We start from the raw sequence: 23405 nt of genomic DNA on the forward strand, positions 1-23405 counted from the left end.
CACCGGCGAGGCAGCTACGCACGAACACCCTTGGGGGGTCACCGGCTTCGCCCACCCGACACGCCCGCACCCGCATCGGAGCCTGGGCCAGCAGGGGGCGCGCGAGGGTCTCCGTCGCTCCGCCAGCCTCTCCCGCCCTCTCTGACGGACTCGCCTTCCTATTGGTCTTCCGTCTCCCGATCTTCCTCTCGATTGGTCACCTTTTGCGTCGGTCTCGGTTGCTGGGCGGGCCGAAGTGACGCGCGGCGCTCTAGCTCGGGGCGGTGTCCCGCGCCGGCGGCTTCGGGCGGAGTTTTGGCGAGCGGCGACGCGGTGTAGTCAGACGGCCGTGGTACCGGGAGGCGACAGCTCGCGTCCGAGCTTCCCCCTGCTCCCTCGCCGCAGCCACCGCCGCGCCCCTGCCTCCCGCCAACCCTCAATGCAGAGCTGGGCGGCTGCGTGATGGGGTTGCGGAGCGGCGCCCTGCGGCTCCCGGCGGCCGCTGCTCGCTCTGAGCTGCGTCGGTGCCCGGCCTCCCGCGCCCCTGCGCGCCCTGGCGTCTTCTGACTTCGGCCGGCTCGCCCGTCGGTCCGCAGCGCCGCTGAGGTGAGGAGGCTGAGCGGAGAGGCGGAGCTGGGGCGGCTGAGGGGAGGTGGGCGGTGGTGCGGCGGCGGCCGGTCGAGAGGGCCGCTCCCGCTGGACACACTCCGGGCTGGGGTCGGGCCTGGGGCGGGCGAAGCGAGGAAGCGGGGCGACCGACCGGAGCAGCGGGTTCGCGCTGAGGAGCCTCGCCCTCGGTGGAGAGCCCAGGCTGGCCGATCGCGAGCTCCGGGCTTTGGTCCAGCGGCCTGCGGGTCCTCCGCAGTGCCCTGCACCGGCCCTCCGCTTCCCCCGGGCTGCCAGGCCCTGCTCTGTCCTCGGGCCAGCAGAGCCGTCGCTGTCCCGCCGCCGTATCTACGCACAGTGCAGTTCTGAGGGAGCCGGCCCTGCCCGGCTTGAGGCTAGCTCACCCTCTCATCCCCATTGTGGTTGGCATCAGGGTTCCGACTGGGAATGTGGCAATGCCCCTGTGCCCCATGCAGGTAGGAAAGGGCATCCGGTGGTGCGGAGGGCTCAAGGGCTGGACGGAGGAAGGATGCAAAGGGAGGGGGGCTTGTTGGATGCTGGCCAGCTGGGAGGAAGGCTGGTGTGGGCTCGACGTTCAGCCGACCAGGATTACTCTGGCAGCCATATTGGGAGGATGATCTGACAAATCGTTTAGGAGCCAAGTCCGGTTGCTGGAAGACACCGAGTGACAGCCCTGGCAGCTTTCAGGGTGACTAGCCGCACCAGAAGCCAAGTTGTGGGGGTTGGGAGGCCGCTCGGAGCAAGCGAGTCATTGTTCAGGCAACGCAAACCCTCGCCGACTCTGAAAGCAAAACTGAGCCCCCAAATCACCCTTTCTCTTTGGTGAATTGCTGCAGGAGCCTTTAGGGTAAACTGGCTAGGAGAGTCCATTCTTGTTGGGTGTGACTCTGGGATTCTGTCCTCATCTCCGCTGTCCATTGCTGCCTTGACCCTCGAAGGCCTGTTGATGCCCATCCTCCTGCGAAGGCCACTTTACCACGTTGGAGACTCTCAGCATATTGTATTGCGTGGATAGATTTGCACAGTAGCCCAGCGTGCAGAGATTAGGTAAACTGGAATGTTCTGATAGCAGAGAAGACTTGCAGCAGGGGCTCAGAGGATGCGGCTTGTCATGGCTGTGGAATCTGGAGGTAGCCTAAATTAGATTGTCAACAGATCTCTTGCTTATGCAGCTCTCACTGTTCCAAGCAGCTGTTCTGGCAGCACTGAGCACGCTGCTTTGTGTCGTTGTGTGCCTGTCTTAACCCGGAGAGAGCGGTGATGGAGTTTGTAGAACAGTTAAAAAGCCACATTACGGTGGATATTCCATTCGAAGGCTGTGCACTTGGCTTAGTCATAACATTTTAGCTTGTGTTTTCACTTGAGAAGTGTGGTAGCGCTTTCTAATTTTGTTGGTATTGATTATGAAGTCATTGAAGTTGTTAATGTTCTATTTGAGGATGGATTATGAAGATTACTCTTCTTGGTATTAAAGTAGATCTAGAAATGATCGATAACTGGGTTCAGAGTGAGCCTGTAAATGTGGTTTCCTCTATTTTGAACATGCACAGGACTTGGGGAGATGGCATGACTCCTGCCTTCCTTATGCTCTTCAATTTTAACTTTATTCATTATATATGTATATTTTGTCTTTGGCAATGGGTGGGGGGGCTGGAGAGCCAGCTCAGGTCTTAGGCATGTTAGATAAGCTGTCTCCTACTGAGCTATACTTCCACCCTTCATACTCCATTTTTTTAGTGCATAAATTCTTTGTTTATTTTTTTCTGTTTTTTCTCTTCTTGAGAATGACTACTAAAAAAGTTCCAATGTTTTTCTAAGAGAAGTCAACACTTTATTTTTTGTAATTTTTATCATTAAGCAATCTCTTTAACCTTCAACAGATACTAGTTTTTTTGTTTTGATTTATTGTATGTGTATGAGTGTTTTACTTTCATGTGTGTATGTGTACCATGTGTGTGCCTAGTGCATTCTGAGGACAGACGAGGTTGGATCCCATGGGCCTAGAGTGACAGGTGGTTGTGAGTCACCACATGGGTGCTGGGAATCCATGGGTCCTCCTTAAGAGCTTTTAGCTGTTGAGCTATCTCTCTAGCCTGAAGTCAGTGGTTTTTCCTGTACATTAATATTCAAGAAATAGAGAGTGTCTGTTTTATGATTCCATGTCAGAAATAAGAAGTAGTTGTAAGTATATGTTAAGAACTGTGATTAAATATAATTTAAGCATTTGATAAAATCAGACCTGATTGTGAGTCTGAAGTGGAGGAAAGATTTCTTAAGTCTGTATAGGTCTTAACTGTTGAATATCTTTCTGGAATTTATCCAATTAAGTACAATTTCTAAGGCATAGGTCAGACTGTTTTTCATTTCAAGACCAGATATGAATGCAGTTTTTTTTCTACTTAATTTGTGCAGGGAACAAATTATTGCCCAAGAAAAGTCTGCTAGCAGTTTCCCAGGCCAAAGCTTTCTAACCTGCTTTTTCAGTTTGGGTCTTGTTCTAGGTACAGAATAGAGATAGCAGTGGGTCCTTGCTGCCTTGTTTGCAAAGCCCTTTCCAGGCTTTTTCTGATCACTGTGATCAGCCTTTCCCAGGAGGAAGCATACCCCTGCGGTCTAGTACACCGACTTGATATGGTTTCACGGTGTCCTGAAGTTAAAGATGTATCCTTCCTATTCCACCAAGTTCCCTTTGAAGGGGTATTGTTTGAGCAGAGTCTAGTAAACTTGTGGACTCCCTAAGAGAGAGAATAAGTATGGACACTTCTAGAACCTTTATTTTGGTGAAGGATAGAAGACATTAAACAGATTTTGCTGTGATAGGAAAATCTTATGATTTGGATTTTTCTTTTTCTCTTTTGGTTAACAACTTGGTGATTAATTCGTTCTCATTGTCATTAGGAGATAATCCAGCCCCTATAGGGATTCAGGCCTTTATCCTAAAAGAATGTCAACTCTACCATCTGTACTCAGACTCCAGCTCTCTTTATTCTAGTGCAGTTGGTGTGCTGCTGCTTGTGCTGTGGAAGCTCCTGTGGTTTCCAGCTAGCCTTTTTTCTCCTTCTCATGCTGTGTAGTATTAGTGATTTTGCAATTGTTTGAGACTGCATATGTGTTTTAAGTTAAAAGACTGAAAATACCTGTTGGATACAAAACTTTTGTTTGGTTGGGGGAGCAGAGGACTGAACCCAGAGCCTAGAAGTTGTTAGGCAAGTGTTCTACCACTCAGTTAAATCTCCAGCCCCAACTATCATATTGTTTACAACAAAGCTTGTCATTCAGTTATGTAGTTTTCTGCCATTTCCACCTTTGGTAACTTGGGCCCTTTGGCCTAGTTTTCCCTTCCATTTAAATTGTATTTTATTGGTTTTTTTTTTTTTTTTGTTCCTAAAGATTGTACCCCGGGCCTTGCACATGCTGGGCCAGGGACTCATACAGATTTCTCACATTATCTTGGCAGATGTCTGCAGCTGTATAAATAAACAGTAGTTGTAGAAGCAAGAATGATATAGTACTCATTTTGAGCACTTTCTATATGCCAGACCCTTTTGTAAGCACATTTGTTATTTTAATTCATAGGCAACCATGCCAAGAAGATACTGTTATTGTCCCATTTCTCAGTGAAGAAACTTAAACATGCTAAATGACTTCTCTACCATTACTAGCTCTAACTGAGTTATCCTTGTGCTGAACTTCCTAAGAGACACCCATCCCTTCAAATTCTTCACTTCTGCTCAAACACCGCCTTGGCTCTTTTCTAGTTAGTGAAGTTCTGTGCTGCATCTTTTTCTTTTTTTAAGTAATTTATTTATCTTACATACATTCGTATTTTGCCTGCATGTATCTCTGTGTGAGGGTGTCAGATCTTGGAGTTACAGACAGTTGTTAGCTGCCATGTGGGTGCTGGGAATTGAACCCAGGTCCTCTGGAAGAGCAGTCTGTGCTCTTAACCACTGAGCCATCTCTCCAGCCCCTGTGCCGCATCTTTTAACATGTCATTGCTTTCAGGTCTCACCCCGATAATTTAGAGCCCCCTCTTCTGTAGTCTCTGCTTGTGTATTCCATGTTAGGTCTCCGAGGCTCTTAGTTTCTTCTTCTCCCGTACTGTCATGGTTCGCGTTTATTGCTCCAGCTCTTTTTACAATATCACCATTGGCTGTTTTAAATCCTTTGCTCCTCTGAAGGTCAGCTTGAGTCATTCCTGCATCCATACCTTCTGTTCTTACTCTGGTTTCATGGAGAAGCTTCACAGGGCTGGGGATTAGTGCTACCATCCTTATCGAGTCCCTCAGTTCTTTGATGTTTGCTGAAACAGGTCTGCTTGGTGTCCTCTCAGGATGTCCACAGTGGCTAAAGTCTCCCACTGCCTCTGCTTAGCAGAATATATATTTACTACCTCGTAGGGAAAAGGCACGAACTCCTTCAGTCTCCCCTTCCTCTTCTGACAATCCTCCCTGCCCTCCTCCTCTCCTCCAGCCTGAGAAAGGTTATCTTCCCCCAACTGCAGCTAATCCCTTGGCATGTGCTCTGTGTATCACTGGCTCCTAATCTTTTGGGATTTGTTTCACTGATTGCTCTTATTTCTCCTTTGCTGACTTTCCCCCACTGTTCCTTGAACATTCCTGGCGAGTTCTACCTTGGGACTCACGCTCCGTCTTTAGCATGGATTGCTCTTTCTCTCTAATCTGCTTGGCTAACTCTTTCACCTCTTTAGATTTTCGCTTAGATCTCAGCACTTCACCAAAGCCTCCCCGACTTAGCTACATACAGCACGTCTCCTTCTTGACTTTACTTCCCTCCCTTCAGTGACATTCACAGTAGCTCATCACTTTTAATGCCTCTTTCCCACTAGAATGGGAGTGCCTCCAAGACAGGGATTCCCTATATGTATGCAATGTATTGATTCAACATGCAAAAGTGCAAGTCTTTTCTATTAAAAAAATTAAGCGATAAGGAAAGATTTCTTCTTCATTCATGTTCCCTTTCTCTTGTTTATCACAGTCAGTTATGATGGCATTTTCTCTTTTTGCCACCCCAGCATGAGTGGTTCTAGATCCTAGGGAATCTAGATATATCTTGGACACTGTTCTTGTTTAGGGTTCCAGCCTTTATTGCGAGGTGAAGGTGGGATGGCATGCACGTTTTATGTCATCATTCTAGAAGTATTGCTCACTTAAGTTGCTCTGCTCTTCAACTTTTGTCTTCTTTTGTTTTGTGGTGTTGGTGTCACCTACTGGGTCCCCTGCATTTCTGTCCATTTATACAGTTATCAAGTTCATTGCACACAAAGTTTTGTATAACTTTTAAAGGCTTGCTTTGTTGTTTGATTTTGAGAACTAGCACTTGGACCACATAACTGCGTATCCCAGTTAAAATACAATTTTGTTTACTTATAATTTGTAATATGAGGGTTTGGGAGATGGCTCAGTAGTTAACAGCACTGTTTGCTTTTCCAGAGGACCTGGGTTCAATTCCCAGAACCCACATGGCAGCTCACAACTGTCTGTAACTCCAGTTCCAGGGAATTTGACACCCTCATAAGACATACATTCAGGCAAAAACACGAATAAACATGAAATAAAAATAAATAATTAAAAAAAGATTTCTTTAAAAAATTTGTAATATGAATTGCCTTTGGAAAGTATTTGAGCAAATTACTGTAAGCTCTACATATATGATAAAGTTGTTAAAGTAAGTAAGCAAAAATCTGTGTACTGAGAGTTAACTAAAATATAGCTTACCTGGCTAATGTGGTTTATTTTAGTTTTGAAACATTTAGAAATCAAAGCAAAAAGGAAAATATTAATCATAGGGTTTTTAATCTGGCAAAAAAAATGTTAATGGTTTGTCAAGAGACACTTTTTCCGATGCTAAATTCTGAAGCGGATCAGGTGTGGTAGGCATGCCTATAAAGCCAGCAGCACTTGGTCGACTGTGGCAGGAGGAGGTGAGCCTGGTCCTCAACTTCCATTAAGGCTGCAGCCCTCTAATACAGTTCCTCTTGTTGTGGTGACCCCAACCATAAAAATATTTTTGTTGCTACTTCATAACTGTAATTTTGCTACTGTTATGAATTGTAATGCAAGTGTCTGTGTTTTCTGATGGTCTTAGATGACCCCACCAAAGAGGTTGAGACCTACAGGTTGAGAACCACTGGTCTAATTGAAAGGTCGTTCTGTACAAAGAGGATCTCTGTGATTTCAAGGCCAGTCTGGTTAACTTAGTGAATTCCGGGACAGCCAGGGCTGCATAGTGAGACCCTGTCTCGAAAAAACAAAAACAAGCAAATAAACAAAAGATCCCTTTGACAAACTAATCCACAGGCTGGCAAGATAGCTCAGTCGGTAAAGGTACTTGCCACTAAGCCTGATGACCTGAGTTTGATTCCCAGCATTCACTTAAACAAGTTTTCCTCTGACCACCACACTGCTGTGTGTGTGCATAGACACACACACACAAACACACACACTCACACATAAATGGAAATTGCTTTCAAAAAAATCCAAATCCACTTGTTTTTCAAGCTGGAAATATAGTATACCTGAATTGTTTTCAGTGAAAAATGTAACTGGTATGGTTTAAATGTACAATTTTATATACAGATTAGTGAAAATCAGCCCAAAACTCATGGTTCTATTTTGGGGAAAGCCTGAAGTACTTGTATTTTGTGTTTTCATCTAAAAGAAAACATATTAAATTCAGATCAGTTTATCATGTGATACTTTGTTGCACATGGAAAAGTTGGCCCTTCCTTCTTGCCTCCAAAAGTGAGTTATCACCCAGGTATGTAGGTGTGATGAGAAGCTGATTTCAGAAATAAATATTCATACGTTTGAATTGTCTTTTGTTTAAAATTAGCCATTTTTGTATCATATTAAGCTGAACTCATTTTCTGCTGGACAGATTCAGGAATAGTCACCGTTTATTTTGATCATAGGAGAATGTTAGTGGAATGTTGGAGTCTGAGTGGCAGAGTTTCACATCTGCCTCTTTCCTCTAAAAATCTCTAGAATACGGTTAGTTGTTAAAGCTAGGTCACTTCTGGATAGATTTAATATTAACTAATCAAATCTTGGCTCTTTGAGAAAATCTATTCTGACTTCCATTTAGAATAGTTTATTTCAAGCTGATGAACCATAGGGACTATTGTTCTCTAGTCCCTGGGTGCCTCCCCCAAACTTCCAGGCGAGGTGGGGGGGTTGGGGGGGGGAGTGGAATCCAGGGCTTTGTGAATCTGAGACAAGGACTCTACATACAACAGTTGTTTCTTGAGGCATTTCTTGATTTCTGAGAGAGAGAGAGAAAAAAAAAACACAACACAAAAACATGTCAGCAGTGCAAAGGAAGATTCTTGATTTCACAGTTGCAGAGGCAGGAGGACATATGTTTGGTAAGTCTAAAAATTGTATCAGTTTATTTTAGACAGTGGTTTAAAGAAAACAGTTGGGAAGCCTAGCTGAGCCTGTTCACGTACATTGGAGATTGAAAATCTGATCTGTTGAAGACTATTCCTGTGAAACTGACTCCTGGCATTGAGTTAGGATGCAAAAGGCAGCATTCCCATCTCAGAATGACTAAAGACCAAAGATCAAGAGTACACACACACTCACACTCCTCTGTCTCTGTCTGTCTCTTGTACACACACACAAATTCTTACATATTTGGAGCCATTTTACTGGTTAGCCATGCTCCTAACACCTGCTTGGTTTTTATGGAAGTTATTGGATAGAGAAATGCATAAATGTTACATAGAAAGGAATTGTTTTTTTTTAAACATTTATCTATTATGTATACAATGTTCTGTCTGTGTATGCCTGCAGGCCAGAAGAGGGCACCAGACCCCATTACAGATGGTTGTGAGCCACCATGTGGTTGCTGGGAATTGAACTCAGGACCTTTGGAAGAGCAGGCAATGCTCTTAACCTCTGAGCCATCTCTCCAGCCCCCTAGAAAGGAATTATTAATAGTATCTATTTTAATGTGTATTGGTGTTTTGTCTGCATATATGTCTGTCAGGTCCCCTAGAACTGAAGTCATAGTTGTGAGCTGCCAAGTGGCTGCTGGGAAGAGCACCAGTGCCCTTAACTGTTGAACCATCTCTCCAGCATCTATTTATAGCATCTTAAATGGGGCTCTATTGCGGAGATTTACTTCATTCTGTGATATGTTTATTTGTAGTGATATTCTATTTTTTAAAATATTTATTTATTTATTATGTATACAATATTCTGTCTACATGTATGCCTGCAGGCCAGAAGAGGGCACCAGACCTCATTACAGATGGTTGTGAGCCACCATCTGGTTGCTGGGAATTGAACTCAGGACCTTTGGAAGAGCAGGCAATGCTCTTAACCACTGAGCCATCTCTCCAGCCCCGTGATATTCTATTTGTAATCTAACAAATAAAGCTTACCTGAAGATCAGAGAAGCAGAGCGGCCCACCACTAGAGAGTTCTTACCTCTACCAGTGTCAGACCAGAAGGGCAATCCTGTCTCCAGGAATCCTAGACTGCCATCTCCAGACTGTATCTGAGCTCCTGTCTCCTCTCACTTTATTTTCCTCTCTCTGCCCAGCCATGTCACTCCTTTCTCCGCCTCCCTAGTGCTGGGATCACTTTTGTGTGAGCTCTGCTTCTCCTGTAGACACATTGTGTTGCCCAGGGTGGCCTTGACCTTACAGATCCACCTGCCTTTGCCTTCTGGGATTAAAGGTGTGTGCCACCACTGCCTGGCCTCTATGACTAACTAGTGGTGTAGCTCTGCTCTCTGATCTTCAGACAAACTTTATTAGATTATAAACAAAATATCACTACATTTATTCTTTTGGAAACGTAGTCTAATTCAGTATAGGCTAGCTTTCAACTCCTGGGTAGTAGAGCCTGCTCTTAAATCCTGTTTTTCCATCTTCCTGCCTTCACTCTTCAAGTGAATGAGATACCTGACTAGCTTACTCTTTTTTTTTTTCTTTTGAGGCAAGATCTCACGTGGCTCAGATTAGAGCTCACCGACTATCTAAGATAACCTTGAATTCCTGATCTGTTCTTACTACCCAAATGCTTTGATTACAGGTGTGCACCACTTCCCATGCCTTTTTTTCTTTCTTTAGTCTTTAAATTACAATTATTTTTTGAAAATATAGTTCAGTCACAGGCATGGTAGTACATGTCTTTAATTACAACACTCAGTAGGCAGAGGCAGGGGGATCTCTGTGAATTAGAGGCCTGCCTGGTTTTTGAAATTCCAGGCTAGTCAAGGCAACATGGTGAGATCCTGTCTCTGCCTACTGAGTGGTGACCTGTCATGTGTGTATATGTGTTAGTGTGTACATATATGTGGTCAGAGAACAGCTTTAGGAGTGGTTTGATGTGGGATTTCCCTCTGTATGCTATGATTACCATTAATGAATAAAGAAACTGCATTGGACCTATAGCAGGGCAGAATTTAAGTAGGCGGAGAAAACTAAATTGAATGCTGGGAGAAAGAAGGGTGGAGTCAGGGAGAAGCTATGGAGCCACAACCAGAGACAGATGCTGGGAACTTTACCTGGTAAACCACTGTCACATGGCAATGTACATATTAATGGAAATGGGTTAAATTAAGATGTAAGAGTTAGCCAATAAGAAGCTAGAGATAATGGGCCAAACAGTGCTTTAAATAATATTGTTCCTGTGTGATTATTTTGGGGCCAAGTGGCTAGGAGCCAGCAAATGGCCTTTCTTCATACTGCAGTGGTTTCTCGGGAGTCATCCATTGGCTTTGAGACAAGGTATTTCATTTTCTGAAGTTTATGATTAGGTTGGTTGTCTGGCCAGAGAGCTACACAGATCCTTCTGTCCCTGCCTCCCTGCTTCAGGGACAGGTGTTTGTTTGGTTTTTGAGAAAAGGTCTCACTGTTTAGTCTTGGCTGGCTTGGAACTCACTATGTAGACCAGATCATACAGATTTGTCTGTCCCTGCCTCTAACTTCTTTTTTTTTTTTTTTTTTGGTTTTTCGAGACAGGGTTTCTCTGTGGTTTTGGAGCCTGTCCTGGAACTAGCTCTTGTAGACCAGGCTGGTCTCGAACTCACAGAGATCCGCCTGCCTCTGCCTCCCGAGTGCTGGGATTAAAGGCGTGTGCCACCACCGCCCGGCCCCTGCCTCTAACTTCTGAGTATGCCTGAGTACTGGGATTTAAGGCATGAGCCGTCACACCTGGAAAGTTGTAGTTCCCTGATGGACATCTGTTACAGAAGACTATAGTTGTAGGTAGTTTACACAGTAACTCTTTGTAGTTCACTTAACTGTAATTTCAATTACTGTATACAATTTTAACTCATTTGTGAAGATATTCTCAGTTTTACCACAGAGTTAAATGAAAAAGTATTATATTTTATATATTTTTGCATGTTTCTGTTGTGGGAAAGTTTTTTTTTCCCTCATTGTATTTTATTGGATTAGATGGATAGGGGAAGCAAACTTGTATTTCGGTGAGAGCTATTTTGACTTTGGTTGTGTGAGGTTGAATGAAATCTGGCAGAATATTTAGGGAGGGGAATTAAGCCTGCTGCAAATGACTGAGGATGTTAAGGATGTTTTTGTTTTAGTTCATAGTTGTAAGTCATGTCAAAAGTTGAGCTAGAACGTTCAGTGTTTTCTGTTTTATTTCTAAGGCAGAAGCTTTGAGTACTTTACCAGGCCCTGGGTAGAACACACAAAAAAGAAACACTTAAAAACATCTAAGTAGTTACATAACTATAAACATTTTAGCATTTATTTTTCTATTCCTGGTTATCTGGGAAAATGTTTTTACAGGTTTTCTTGCCTGAAATCATTTCAATTGGTTGATCAATGATGTCTCTTTTACAGTCTCCTCCTAGTTTTTCTGTTTGAAGAAGTTGGGTGACTTGTGGAGTATTTCTTCCCGTATTCTGGATTCGGATAATGTCTTTGATGTGTTATCCAGATTCTCTTACTTTTTGTGTCTTGCAAAATGGTGAATTTCTAAGGCTTGATTCTATTTGTTTTTCTTCTTAGGGGGTGGGGGTCAGAATACTTTCTAGGCAGTAGGTAGTAGGTCAGTAGGTGGTAGGTAGGTGTGCGGTGTATTTCCTTTTATAGGACACCAGGAAACATGTCCTGCTTCTAGTAATGACAGGACGAATTACCACTCTTTTATGTAATGTGTTTTAGCAACCACTGTTGTCTGTGGCAGAAAGCCTTTATGTTGCCTAAGTTGGAAAAGAGAAGCATTCTAATTTCTTCTGTGTTTATTAGCTTGATTTGTTGTTGTTGTTGTTGAGAACACACAATTTAAAGTCATGAAAATATATCCTTTAAAAAAAAATTAAACTGGGTGGTAGTGGCGCACACCTTTAGTCACAGCACTCCGGAGCCAGAGGCAGGTGAATCTCTCTGAGTTTGAGGTCAGTCTGGTCTACAGAGCAAGCTCCAGGACAGCCAAGGCTACATCCAGACACTTTGCCTTGAAAAACCAATAATGATAGTGAATAATAATAATAATAATAATAATAATTTACCCTTATCTACTATTTGGTTATCTTGGAATATTTTATACAATATATGCTGTTTGAATTTAAGACTGTACATTCGATGTGCGTGCGTGCGTGTGTGTGCGTGTGTGTGTGTGTGTGTGAGACAGGTCTTTATCCTCCTACGTAGCTGAGAATCACTTTGAACTCTTTGATCCTCTTGCCTTCAGTTTCCCAAGTGCTGGGATTACAGAAACATGCTTCCAGTGCCTGACTGGGTTTTGTTTTGTTTTTCCTTTTCCTTCATTACTCTCTCTTTAAAGTGGGAATTTTTAAAAATTGATATCTATGTTCTTTGACATGTCCTAGTCATTTTTGACAGATGTTTGCTTTGGGCCTAACTAAAATGTCTTAAGATCATGTTGAATTTCTTTGCTGAGATGGTATGAGCCTCTCCCCCAGCCCAAGTTCAAAGTGATTTCCGAAGGGGCTGGGATGTTCCCTTTGAGGAGCTATTGCAGATCAGCCTGAGAGCGTGCAGTCATGTAAAGTGACGGTAGTGTTCTCACTGTAAGTGCTTAGGAAATACTGCTGCTTTCTGGAATGTGTGGGTCTGTTGTAAGGGAGGTCTAGTGAGGAATTGTAAAAGCACGCGAGTGTGGGTGACTGAAGGAGTCGGGCTAGAACAGGGATGTGTCCTTTGGCTTTGGTCGTAGCCTCTTGGGAAGGAAGAGTAGCGTAGAAAGTCATAGTGTAGAAAGCTGAGTTGGGGGTTGGACTCGTTGTGCATAAGCTTGAGTGCGTGAGTTTTGATCCTGAGAACTGCACAAGCTGACATGGCCTCGTAAGCCTCTAGTTCTAGTGCTGCAGGGGAAGGAGAAGGTGGGTTGTGGGGCTCGCTGGTTGCCAGCCCAGCCCCCGTGAGGGAGGTTCAAGTTGTGTAGATACTGTGTCGGGACACGTGAGAGCAGGTGTGTAGATACTGTGTCGGGACACGCGGGAGCAGTTGTGTGGATACTGTGTCGGGACACGGGAGCAGGTGTGTAGATACTGTGTCGGGACACGGGAGCAGTTGTGTGGATACTGTGTCGGGACACGGGAGCAGGTGTGTGGATACTGTGTCAGGACACGCGGGAGCAGGTGTGTAGATACTGTGTCAGGACACGGGAGCAGGTGTGTGGATACTGTGTCAGGGGACACGCGGGAGCAGGTGTGTGGATACTGTGTCGGGACACGGGAGCAGGTGTGTGGATACTGTGTCAGGACACGCGGGAGCAGGTGTGTAGATACTGTGTCAGGACACGGGAGCAGGTGTGTGGATACTGTGTCAGGGGACACGCGGGAGCAGGTGTGTGGATACTGTGTCGGGACACGGGAGCAGGTGTGTGGATACTGTGTCAGGACACGCGGGAGCAGGTGTGTAGATACTGTGTCAGGACACGGGAGCAGGTGTGTGGATACTGTGTCAGGGGACACGCGGGAGCAGGTGTGTGGATACTGTGTCGGGACACGGGAGCAGGTGTGTAGATACTGTGTCAGGGGACACGCGGGAGCAGTTGTGTGGATACTGTGTCGGGACACGGGAGCAGGTGTGTAGATACTGTGTCAGGGGACACGCGGGAGCAGGTGTGTAGATACTGTGTCAGGACACGGGAGCAGGTGTGTGGATACTGTGTCAGGACACGCGGGAGCAGTTGTGTAGATACTGTGTCAGGACACGCGGGAGCAGGTGTGTAGATACTGTGTCAGGACACGCGGGAGCAGGTGTGTGGATACTGTGTCAGGACACGGGAGCAGGTGTGTAGATACTGTGTCGGGACACGCGGGAGCAGGTGTGTAGATACTGTGTCAGGACACGGGAGCAGGTGTGTGGATACTGTGTCAGGGGACACGCGGGAGCAGGTGTGTGGATACTGTGTCGGGACACGGGAGCAGGTGTGTAGATACTGTGTCAGGGGACACGCGGGAGCAGTTGTGTGGATACTGTGTCGGGACACGCGGGAGCAGGTGTGTAGATACTGTGTCAGGACACGGGAGCAGGTGTGTAGATACTGTGTCGGGACACGCGGGAGCAGGTGTGTAGATACTGTGTCGGGACACGGGAGCAGTTGTGTGGATACTGTGTCGGGACACGGGAGCAGGTGTGTAGATACTGTGTCAGGGGACACGCGGGAGCAGGTGTGTAGATACTGTGTCGGGGGACACGGGAGCAGGTGTGTAGATACTGTGTCGGGACACGCGGGAGCAGGTGTGTAGATACTGTGTCAGGACACGGGAGCAGGTGTGTAGATACTGTGTCGGGACACGCGGGAGCAGGTGTGTAGATACTGTGTCAGGACACGGGAGCAGGTGTGTAGATACTGTGTCAGGACACGCGGGAGCAGGTGTGTAGATACTGTGTCGGGACGCGGGAGCAGGTGTGTAGATACTGTGTCAGGACACGCGGGAGCAGGTGTGTAGATACTGTGTCAGGACACGCGGGAGCAGGTGTGTAGATACTGTGTCAGGGGACACGCGGGAGCAGGTGTGTAGATACTGTGTGAGGACACGCGGGACACGCGGGAGCAGGTGTGTAGATACTGTGTCGGGACACGGGAGCAGGTGTGTAGATACTGTGTCAGGACACGGGAGCAGGTGTGTAGATACTGTGTCAGGACACGGGAGCAGGTGTGTAGATACTGTGTCAGGGGACACGCGGGAGCAGGTGTGTAGATACTGTGTCAGGGGACACGGGAGCAGGTGTGTAGATACTGTGTCAGGACACGCGGGAGCAGGTGTGTAGATACTGTGTCGGGACACGCGGGAGCAGTTGTGTGGATACTGTGTCAGGGGACACGTGGGAGCAGGTGTGTAGATACTGTGTCAGGACACGGGAGCAGGTGTGTGGATACTGTGTCAGGACACGCGGGAGCAGGTGTGTGGATACTGTGTCGGGGGACACGCGGGAGCAGGTGTGTAGATACTGTGTCAGGACACGCGGGAGCAGGTGTGTAGATACTGTGTCGGGACGCGGGAGCAGGTGTGTAGATACTGTGTCAGGGGACACGCGGGAGCAGTTGTGTGGATACTGTGTCAGGGGACACGCGGGAGCAGGTGTGTAGATACTGTGTCAGGACACGCGGGAGCAGTTGTGTGGATACTGTGTCAGGGGACACGCGGGAGCAGGTGTGTAGATACTGTGTCAGGGGACACGCGGGAGCAGGTGTGTAGATACTGTGTGAGGACACGCGGGAGCAGTTGTGTGGATACTGTGTCAGGACACGGGAGCAGGTGTGTAGATACTGTGTCAGGGGACACGGGAGCAGTTGTGTGGATACTGTGTCGGGACACGCGGGAGCAGTTGTGTGGATACTGTGTCGGGACACGCGGGAGCAGGTGTGTAGATACTGTGTCGGGACACGCGGGAGCAGGTGTGTAGATACTGTGTCAGGACACGCGGGAGCAGTTGTGTGGATACTGTGTCGGGACACGCGGGAGCAGGTGTGTAGATACTGTGTCAGGACACGGGAGCAGTTGTGTGGATACTGTGTCGGGACACGCGGGAGCAGTTGTGTGGATACTGTGTCGGGACACGCGGGAGCAGGTGTGTAGATACTGTGTCGGGACACGCGGGAGCAGGTGTGTAGATACTGTGTCAGGGGACACGCGGGAGCAGGTGTGTAGATACTGTGTCAGGACACGGGAGCAGGTGTGTAGATACTGTGTCAGGACACGGGAGCAGGTGTGTAGATACTGTGTCAGGACACGGGAGCAGGTGTGTAGATACTGTGTCGGGACACGCGGGAGCAGGTGTGTAGATACTGTGTCAGAGTTCCATTCTCAGGCTCCAAATGGTGGATGGAGGGGACCATTTCCCACAAATTGTCCTCTGGCACACAAAATAAATCAAATGTAATAAAAAGTTAAAAACAAAAATTTAGTACTTGATGCCTCCCTTAAGACTGTTGAATACTGGCCAGTGGCTGTCTTAGGTTTATTGCTTCTCAGATCTGTTTTGTACAGCCCTGCTAAAGGACTATTGGACAAAAACAAAGCTCAGAGAACAGTTCATTTGTTGTGAGAGGCCTAGGCCTGGATCAGAGTGCAGGTGATGAGAATGAGAGGTAGGGAGACTGAGGTGGAGGAAGATGGAGAATTCCAGTCCAGCCTTGGCTACATGTGAGGGAGGCCTTGCTTCCAAAAGGGAAAAAAGGTGGGAATTGATAGACTGCTAGTTGGGGAGATGACTGAGTTTTGGGCATCATAATAGTTAAAATGATAGTTACTTGTCAAAGTTCTGTGGGGCTGAAATGTTGATGTGGTTTGTCTTTCTCATCTGTTCTCCCTTCCCTTCTCCTTTCTTTTTCCCTCCCCCGTATGTCTGTCTGTCTGTCTGTCTATCCATCATCCATCCATTTGGTGATCACTGAGTTACATCCCCAGCCCTTTTAAAAGTTTTATTAGGAGACGAAGTCTTAATGGACCAAGTCTAGACTGGTGTTGAACTAGCAAACCTCCTGGCCTACCTGTGTAGCTGTAATTACAGGCATATGCTACCGCACCCATATTGAACTATGTTTTTATATGTAACTTTTTCCTCAATGCTGCTTTTCTTTTGTGGATGTGAGGGTGTCAGGGGGAGATAGTATTGAACTGGTGACTATAGCATATGCAACATTAATTGGGAAAGTTCATAACTCTAAGCTTTCATTTGATAAATGTGGCCACAGAAGTATTTGCTATATTAAGAACTCTTCAGTTTATGTAAAATAAAATAAGCAGACTGGAAAGAAACATTGCAACATGTGTGTATTAAAAGATTAACATCAAAAACATTGCAGTAACCAAAAATTATCGAACCTAGCAAAGAAACAGGTTATTTTCCCATCCTTTAATGGACACTGCCCAGGCCCTTACACCAGATACTGTTCTACGTACTAAATACAATATGACAAGAGATTTCTGGGCAGTTTGGACTGGTGTGAGAGAAAGAAAGAGAGAAAACATTTCCCAAGAGGAAAAATTTCAAACAGTGATGATATTATTAAGAAAATAAGCCTGAAGGCGGTGGTGCACTCCTTTAATCCAGCACTCTGGAGGCAGAGGCAGGTGGATCTCTGAGTTTAGGTCAGCCTGGTCCACAGATTGAATTCCAGGGCAGCCAGGTCTGTTACACAGAGAAACCTTGTCTTGAAAAAATGGAGCCAGGTCTGGTGGCACATTCTTTTAATCTTATCACTCTGGAAGCAGAGACATGCAGATCTGTGTGAGTTTGAAGCCAGCCTTGTCTAACAGTGAGTTTCAGCCTAGCCAGATCTCAGCAGGGAAATCCTGTCATAGAAGAGGTCTGGAGAGATAGATAGCTTAGCCAGTGAAGTAAGTGCTGAGGACCTGAATCCAATTTCCAAAACCATGTTAAAAAAAAAATAACACAAAAAACATGAGTGTCATGTGTTTGGGAAGATGGAGACAGGGACATCATTGGGACTCACTGGGTTTGAGGCCTGTTCATTCAGAAGGCAGAGGCAGGCAGTTCTCTGTGAATTCAAGGCCAGCCAGGTGTACATAGTGAGTTCCAGGATAGCTAGGGCTACACAGAGAGGACCTCCCCCACACCTCAATGAAACAAAACAAAACAAGAAGGAAATTGCGCCTGATACTGGAAACCTGGTCCACTCTACTCCGGGCTAGTGATAGAAGTCATAGATCTTGCAAGAGAACCTACAACTGCCACTTTACTATCCCAGTGTATTCCTTAGTTACATTCTGAATATTCATCCTTCTCCCCACAGACTGCTGCAGTTCTCGCCCCTCCGCAAGGACCCATCACATCCTCTGCAGCAGGTGGAGACCATTACAGAAAGCCACAACTGAGCAAAGGCAGAGTTTTGTGGAACCCTGTCCCAATGATATTTTACAACACAACTCTTGAATGTAAGGTTCAGGAATCATTGTGGAATGGGGGCAGAAAGATTGTCAGAGCTAGAAGAGCAGGGAGTTTGCTATGAGATTTTGTCTCCTAGAAAAGTCAAAAGATGCTACATCCATGAAGTCTCAACAACATAGCTTTCTAAACATAAGCATAAGAGGACTGACACCAAGGGCATGTTTTGTTTTGTTTTTGGGTTTTTCGAGATGGGGTTTCTCTGGGTAGCTTCGGCTGTCCTGGAACTCACTCTGTAGACCAGGCTAGCCTTGGATTCACAGAGATCCACCTGCCTCCCGAGTGCTGGGATTAAAGGTGTGCACCACCATACTGGGCTCACCAAGAGACATGTTAACATGGAGCTGTAGGTAACTAAGCAATGCTGAGAGCAGGAGAAAAAATATTCATAAGGGAAGAGCATCCCAATTGATTATCCAATCCCAAATGTTCAGCCCTGAAAACTTACTCATAGAGGTAACGTTATACAGAGCAGGTGCATTTATATATTTAAGAATCTGCGCACGCGCGCGCGCGCGCACACACACAAACACACACACACTTGAAATAACAGACAAAAGCTCTGAATTCGACAGGGGGGTGGGAGTGTGGGAGAAATTGGAGGGAGAAAAGAGGAGTAAAAATGATATAATCTCAAATATTTTTAAAAAACATTTAGCTTATACACCTTGGCATGTAATTTCTCAGTGGTTCAAAATTGATAATAATTTCAAAAAAGTAAAAAGATGTGATTCAATTCTGATATGGGAACTGTTTTTTTTTTTTTAAGAAAATATTGGTCAGATTTTAAAGTTCTGTAGGGTTCTATGATAAAACTCATAAATACTTTGTCTTTTTAGCTTTTTGATTGTTTCTTCTTGAAGATGTTTTTGTAATGAATAAAAATACCTTATTGGTTGTTTCTTTTGGAAATTACTTACGGCTTACTCTTTATTCATTTTCTTCCCTATGGGCTTTCACTGGTTTTAGTCTGTGGAGAGAGAAACTTCCTCTGACATGTTTGTGTTTTTCCTCTGGTCTTTGCAGTAGTGGAGTGTAGTGGTTTGATTCAGCTCACAAGTCACTGGCAAGTCTCCTGATTGTCGTGCAGGGCCTTTGAGGGTCAAAGAGAGTCTGTCATAGGTAAAGGAGCACACTAGGACATTCTCTCTTTTTTGTTTTAAGTGTCACAGAACCAAGTGTTTCAGATTGTCAAGTAGAGAAAAATCCGTCAGCTTCCCTTAAAGTAATAAATGGTATTTTTACTGGGGCAGTGGTGGCACAGACCTTTGATCCCAGCATTTGGGAGGCAGAGGCAGGTGGATCTCTGAGTTCGAGACATTTTAGGGTTTGAGAAAAATAGTAAGATAAGAAAAGGAACTTTCCTCTTTCCTGTTTGGTAAGTTACTGTTGGGAATGTAAGATCTGTAGCCTGGAAAGGACAGACTTTAGAAATAGAACTGACCGCGCTCACGAGTCAGTCTTTACGTCCCTTAATTCTAATCACAGTGTACACTGTTTCTCTTTTAAAGGAGTCTTGAACAGAACTTCAAAAGAAGATTTGATTTTTATCTCTGGACTGCATATATATTATAAGGCCACCAGAATGTCGGGAGCCTCAGTGAAGGTAGCTGTTCGAGTGAGGCCCTTCAATTCTCGAGAGACCAGCAAGGAGTCCAAGTGCATCATTCAGATGCAGGGCAACTCGACCAGTGAGTACAAGCTGTTTTCCACCCGTGCTTCCCTTCCCTTCCTTCCTCCCTCTCAGGGTGCTCAGAATAAGTCCTAATACTTTGACCTTTGCTGTTCAGAATGACCCGTTGGATGGCTTCCACTTATGGCCATTTTGCTGCCGTACGGGATGTTAGTTCTACTCTTTGTCTTTGAGAAAGCCTGAATAGCTTAAGTAATTTCACTAGTCTGAATAGCTTAAGTAATTTCACTAGTCTGAATAGCTTAAGTAATTTCACTAGTGTCGATGGTACATGACAGTAAAGGTGTAAGCAGTGATTTTTACTAGATTCTGAAGTAAAATATAACTTTAAAGCCCCAAGATTATTTTTATTTCTTTTATTAAATACAATTTGAGCTTGCTAAGATGTTTTTTGACTACAATGTTTGGTTTGTATGTTGGTTATGATTGTAATGTACAGTAAACTGCCAGGCATGGTGGCACACACCTATAAATCTTGCAGCATTGAGGCAGGAAGAAGTTTGAGGCCAGACTGAGCTACAGAGTGAGTTCCAAGGTTGCCGATTATTTAGTGACCGTATCTTGAGAAATGCAGTGTGGTCAACACATACTCCAACAGTCATTTCCTCCTATCTTGGTTCTCTATTAAACTGCTTAGAGAAAAGTGACTTAAGCTGTTTCCATTGCACACATATTACTAAATTATTTTATTTGGATCTATAGGCAAAATATAATTTTAGATAGAAGTAGACACAATCTTTTAGTGTCTACTTTGTAAATAGAGCAGAGTTAATTGATTTTTTTCAGACTGATTACTGCTACACCCTCACAGTGGAATTCTTTTACAATAGGAATAATGTGACATACTAAAATAGCTGTGTGTTGCTAGTGATCCATCCACATTAATTATTTTCTTCATTGCTGCAACAAAATACCTGCCAGAAGGACATAGCTGCAGGGGGCTGGAGGCTGCTGGCTGCAGTGCGTCCACAATCAGGAATTAGAGGGAGGGAGGCAGAGAGACAGAGACTGCTGCTCAGCTCACTTTCTCCTTTTAAAAAAAAACAAGACAAAACAGCCAGTGTTGATCATTTGGCCAAGTACAAAAAGTTCTTGCTTCTGAAAACTTCTTAAGTGTTGGTTCCCACACAGAGCAATCAAATCATGTGCCATGAGCCCCCTTTTAAATTCTTTTCCTTAAAAAAAAAAAGTTTTTTTAAAAGATTGGGTCTTATATATGAGACGTTGATCTCAAACTTGGATTTCTGATCCTCCTGCCTCTACCTCATGAATACCTACAGGCCCTGATCCTCCATACCTGACTTTATACCATGCTGAGAGTTGAACCCAGGACTTTCTGCCTATGAGAAAGGAACTCAACCAACTGAGCTATAATCTCAAATCTCAAAAAAAAATTATGATACTAAATAAAAGTGGTCAAAGTGATACTTGTCATAAACTAAAGTTTTTTAGAAGAGCAAAGGCAGCCAGGTGTAGTGGCGTATATCTGTAATCTCAGTACTTAGGAGATTAAGGCAGAAGGATGGTGAGTTTGAGGATAGCTTTGGTTATGGAGTAAGACCCTGTCTTAAAAATAAAAATTCGAGCTCGGATGTTAGCTCAGTGAGTAAAGTGCTTCCTATGCAGGCCCCGGACCTGAGTTTGGGTCTAGAGTCCTCATTTAGGAAAACTGAGTATGATTGAGTGGTGGTGGCACAGCCTTTAATCCCCTCACTCAGGAGGCAGAGGCAGGTGGATATCTGAATTTGAGGCCAGCGTGGTCTACAGAGTAAATTCTAGGACAGCCATGGCTATGCAGAGAAACCCTGTCTTGTAACAAACAAACAGTCAAACAAAAAGGCTGAGTGTGAAATCACATTGCTAGGGAGGTAAAAACAGCCATTTTCCTGGGATTATTGACTAAGTCAATAATGAGACAGCTGTAGGGTGCACTTGAAATAAACAGATTAAGACTATTCGTTTAAAAAGTTATATTTTATGTGTATGACTGAGTGTTTTGCCTGCATGTGCACCATGTATGTACATACCTGATGCTTGAGGAGACCAGAAGAGGGTTTTTGATCTCCTGAAACTAGAGTTACAGATGGTTGTGAGCTATCACATGAGTGCTGGGACCTGATCCTGAGTCCTCTGTAAGAACAAGTAGTTTTTTGTTTGTTTGTTTTTGTTTTTCAAGACGTGATTTCCAAGTAGTTTTAGAGCCTGTCCTGGAACTAGCTCTTGTAGACCAGGTTGACCTTGAACTCACAGATTATTCTGCCTCCCTTGAGATTAAGGGCACGCCCACTACCACCCGGCAGAACGAGTGTTCTTACTAAAAGATTAGTCTTAGATTGAGAGGGTACATGCTTTTTTTTTTCCTTCCTCCCCAGACAGGGTTTTTCTGTATAACAGACATGGCTGTTCTGGAAACTTCATTGTAGACTAGGCTGGCCTCGAATTCACAGAGATCCACCTGCCTCTGCCTCTTGAGAATGTCGAGATTAAGTGTGTGTACCACACCATTCAGCCTGTACATGAATTATTGAAAAAAAATGGATACAGGATAGCCATATGTGTTACATACTAAAAGGCCGTTGATACTGGCAAACTGGCCTGCCTGGGTAATAGCAGGATTGTAGCTCATTTCAGATGGAGTACAGTGGAGTGCCTGCCCTTCTGTAATAATTTTTATCAAAAAGCAGAAAAGCATAAAGAATACTTTGGGGACTATGCAAAATCAGAAAGGTTATTGGCAGCCTTTTCATTTAAGTGCCCTGTGGTTTCTGGCACAGCAAATATTACTGCCTTACATACGCTGGAGTCCTGAACACAGTCGGCTTTGCTCAGTAATATCCTTTCCTCCCTCACATTTCTTCCACTTGAGACGCATTTCTTTTTTTAAATATTTATTTATTTATTATGTATACAATATTCTGTCTGTGTGTATGCCTGCAGGCCAGACGAGGGCACCAGACCCCATTACAGATGGTGAGCCACCATGTGGTTGCCGGGAATTGAACTCAGGACCTCTGGAAGAGCAGGCAATGCTCCTAACCGCTGAGCCATCTCTCTAGCCCCTGAGATGCATTTCTTTTGTCTAATTACTTACTAAAAAGGAAAATGGGTCAAAAGTAATGATTTAACTTTTGAAATTCATGCTTGAGTTATGTGTGGAAGTTTGGAGACAGTGAGCATACACTAATTCCCTCAGACAAAGAGGAGCTGGGTAGAGCTGCTTTTCTCACAGGCGTGAGACTGAACCGTAAGATTTTGCTTTGTGTTTTATAGAATTCTGTGCCTTGCCCTTGGGTAAATCCATTTGTTTATCAGTCTTTCTTGCCGAGTATCTTAGGTTCAGTGGGATAGACATGTTTTTTTGTTTTGATTCCTAGCGGTGCACTTTAAGGCTTTCCTAGCCACGCGCACGCATTCTGAACCAAGTGATGCAAATCACGACTGGCATGGAGGACGTCCCACGTCTGCTTCCTGAGAACATGGCTGTCGGGAGGGCTTGACCATTATGGAAGTTTGGGAAAGACTGATGTAGAAAAGAATGCTTTTATTTTACTGTTTTGCTCTTTTGAGACAGGTGTCACTCTGTAGTCTCGACTTTTCTCATACCCATGGTTAGTGAGCCTCAGTCTTCTGGGTGCTGGGATTGTAATTGTGAGCCACTACACACTGGTAGAAGGGAGTGCTCTTAAGTTTGTACGATGTTTCTATCATGAATTAATC

At 44.9% G+C, this 23405-nt stretch overlaps 1 protein-coding gene across 13 annotated transcripts in view; it reads left to right on the forward strand.

Annotated features, from left to right (window-relative positions):
- The first annotated feature begins 238 nt into the window (after positions 1–238).
- Positions 239–23405, forward strand: part of LOC121447943 (kinesin-like protein KIF1B) — a 155370-nt gene continuing 132203 nt past the window's right edge. For 7 of the 13 annotated variants that reach the window (XM_041651283.1, XM_041651292.1, XM_041651288.1 and 4 more), the window contains exons 1-2: positions 265–585; positions 19507–19686. In XM_041651283.1, coding sequence (XP_041507217.1) covers positions 19581–19686 — 106 coding nt within the window. In that variant the 5' untranslated portion in view covers positions 265–585; positions 19507–19580. Of the gene's footprint in view, positions 586–17843; positions 17986–19506; positions 19687–23405 lie in introns of all 13 variants that reach the window. The other 6 variants (XM_041651286.1, XM_041651293.1, XM_041651294.1 and 3 more) reach the window with 3 other exon arrangements.

This window comes from Microtus oregoni, unplaced genomic scaffold, assembly GCF_018167655.1.
Source record: "Microtus oregoni isolate MIOR12 unplaced genomic scaffold, Mior012 000005F_ref0000423, whole genome shotgun sequence".
Lineage (NCBI taxonomy): Eukaryota > Metazoa > Chordata > Mammalia > Rodentia > Cricetidae > Microtus > Microtus oregoni.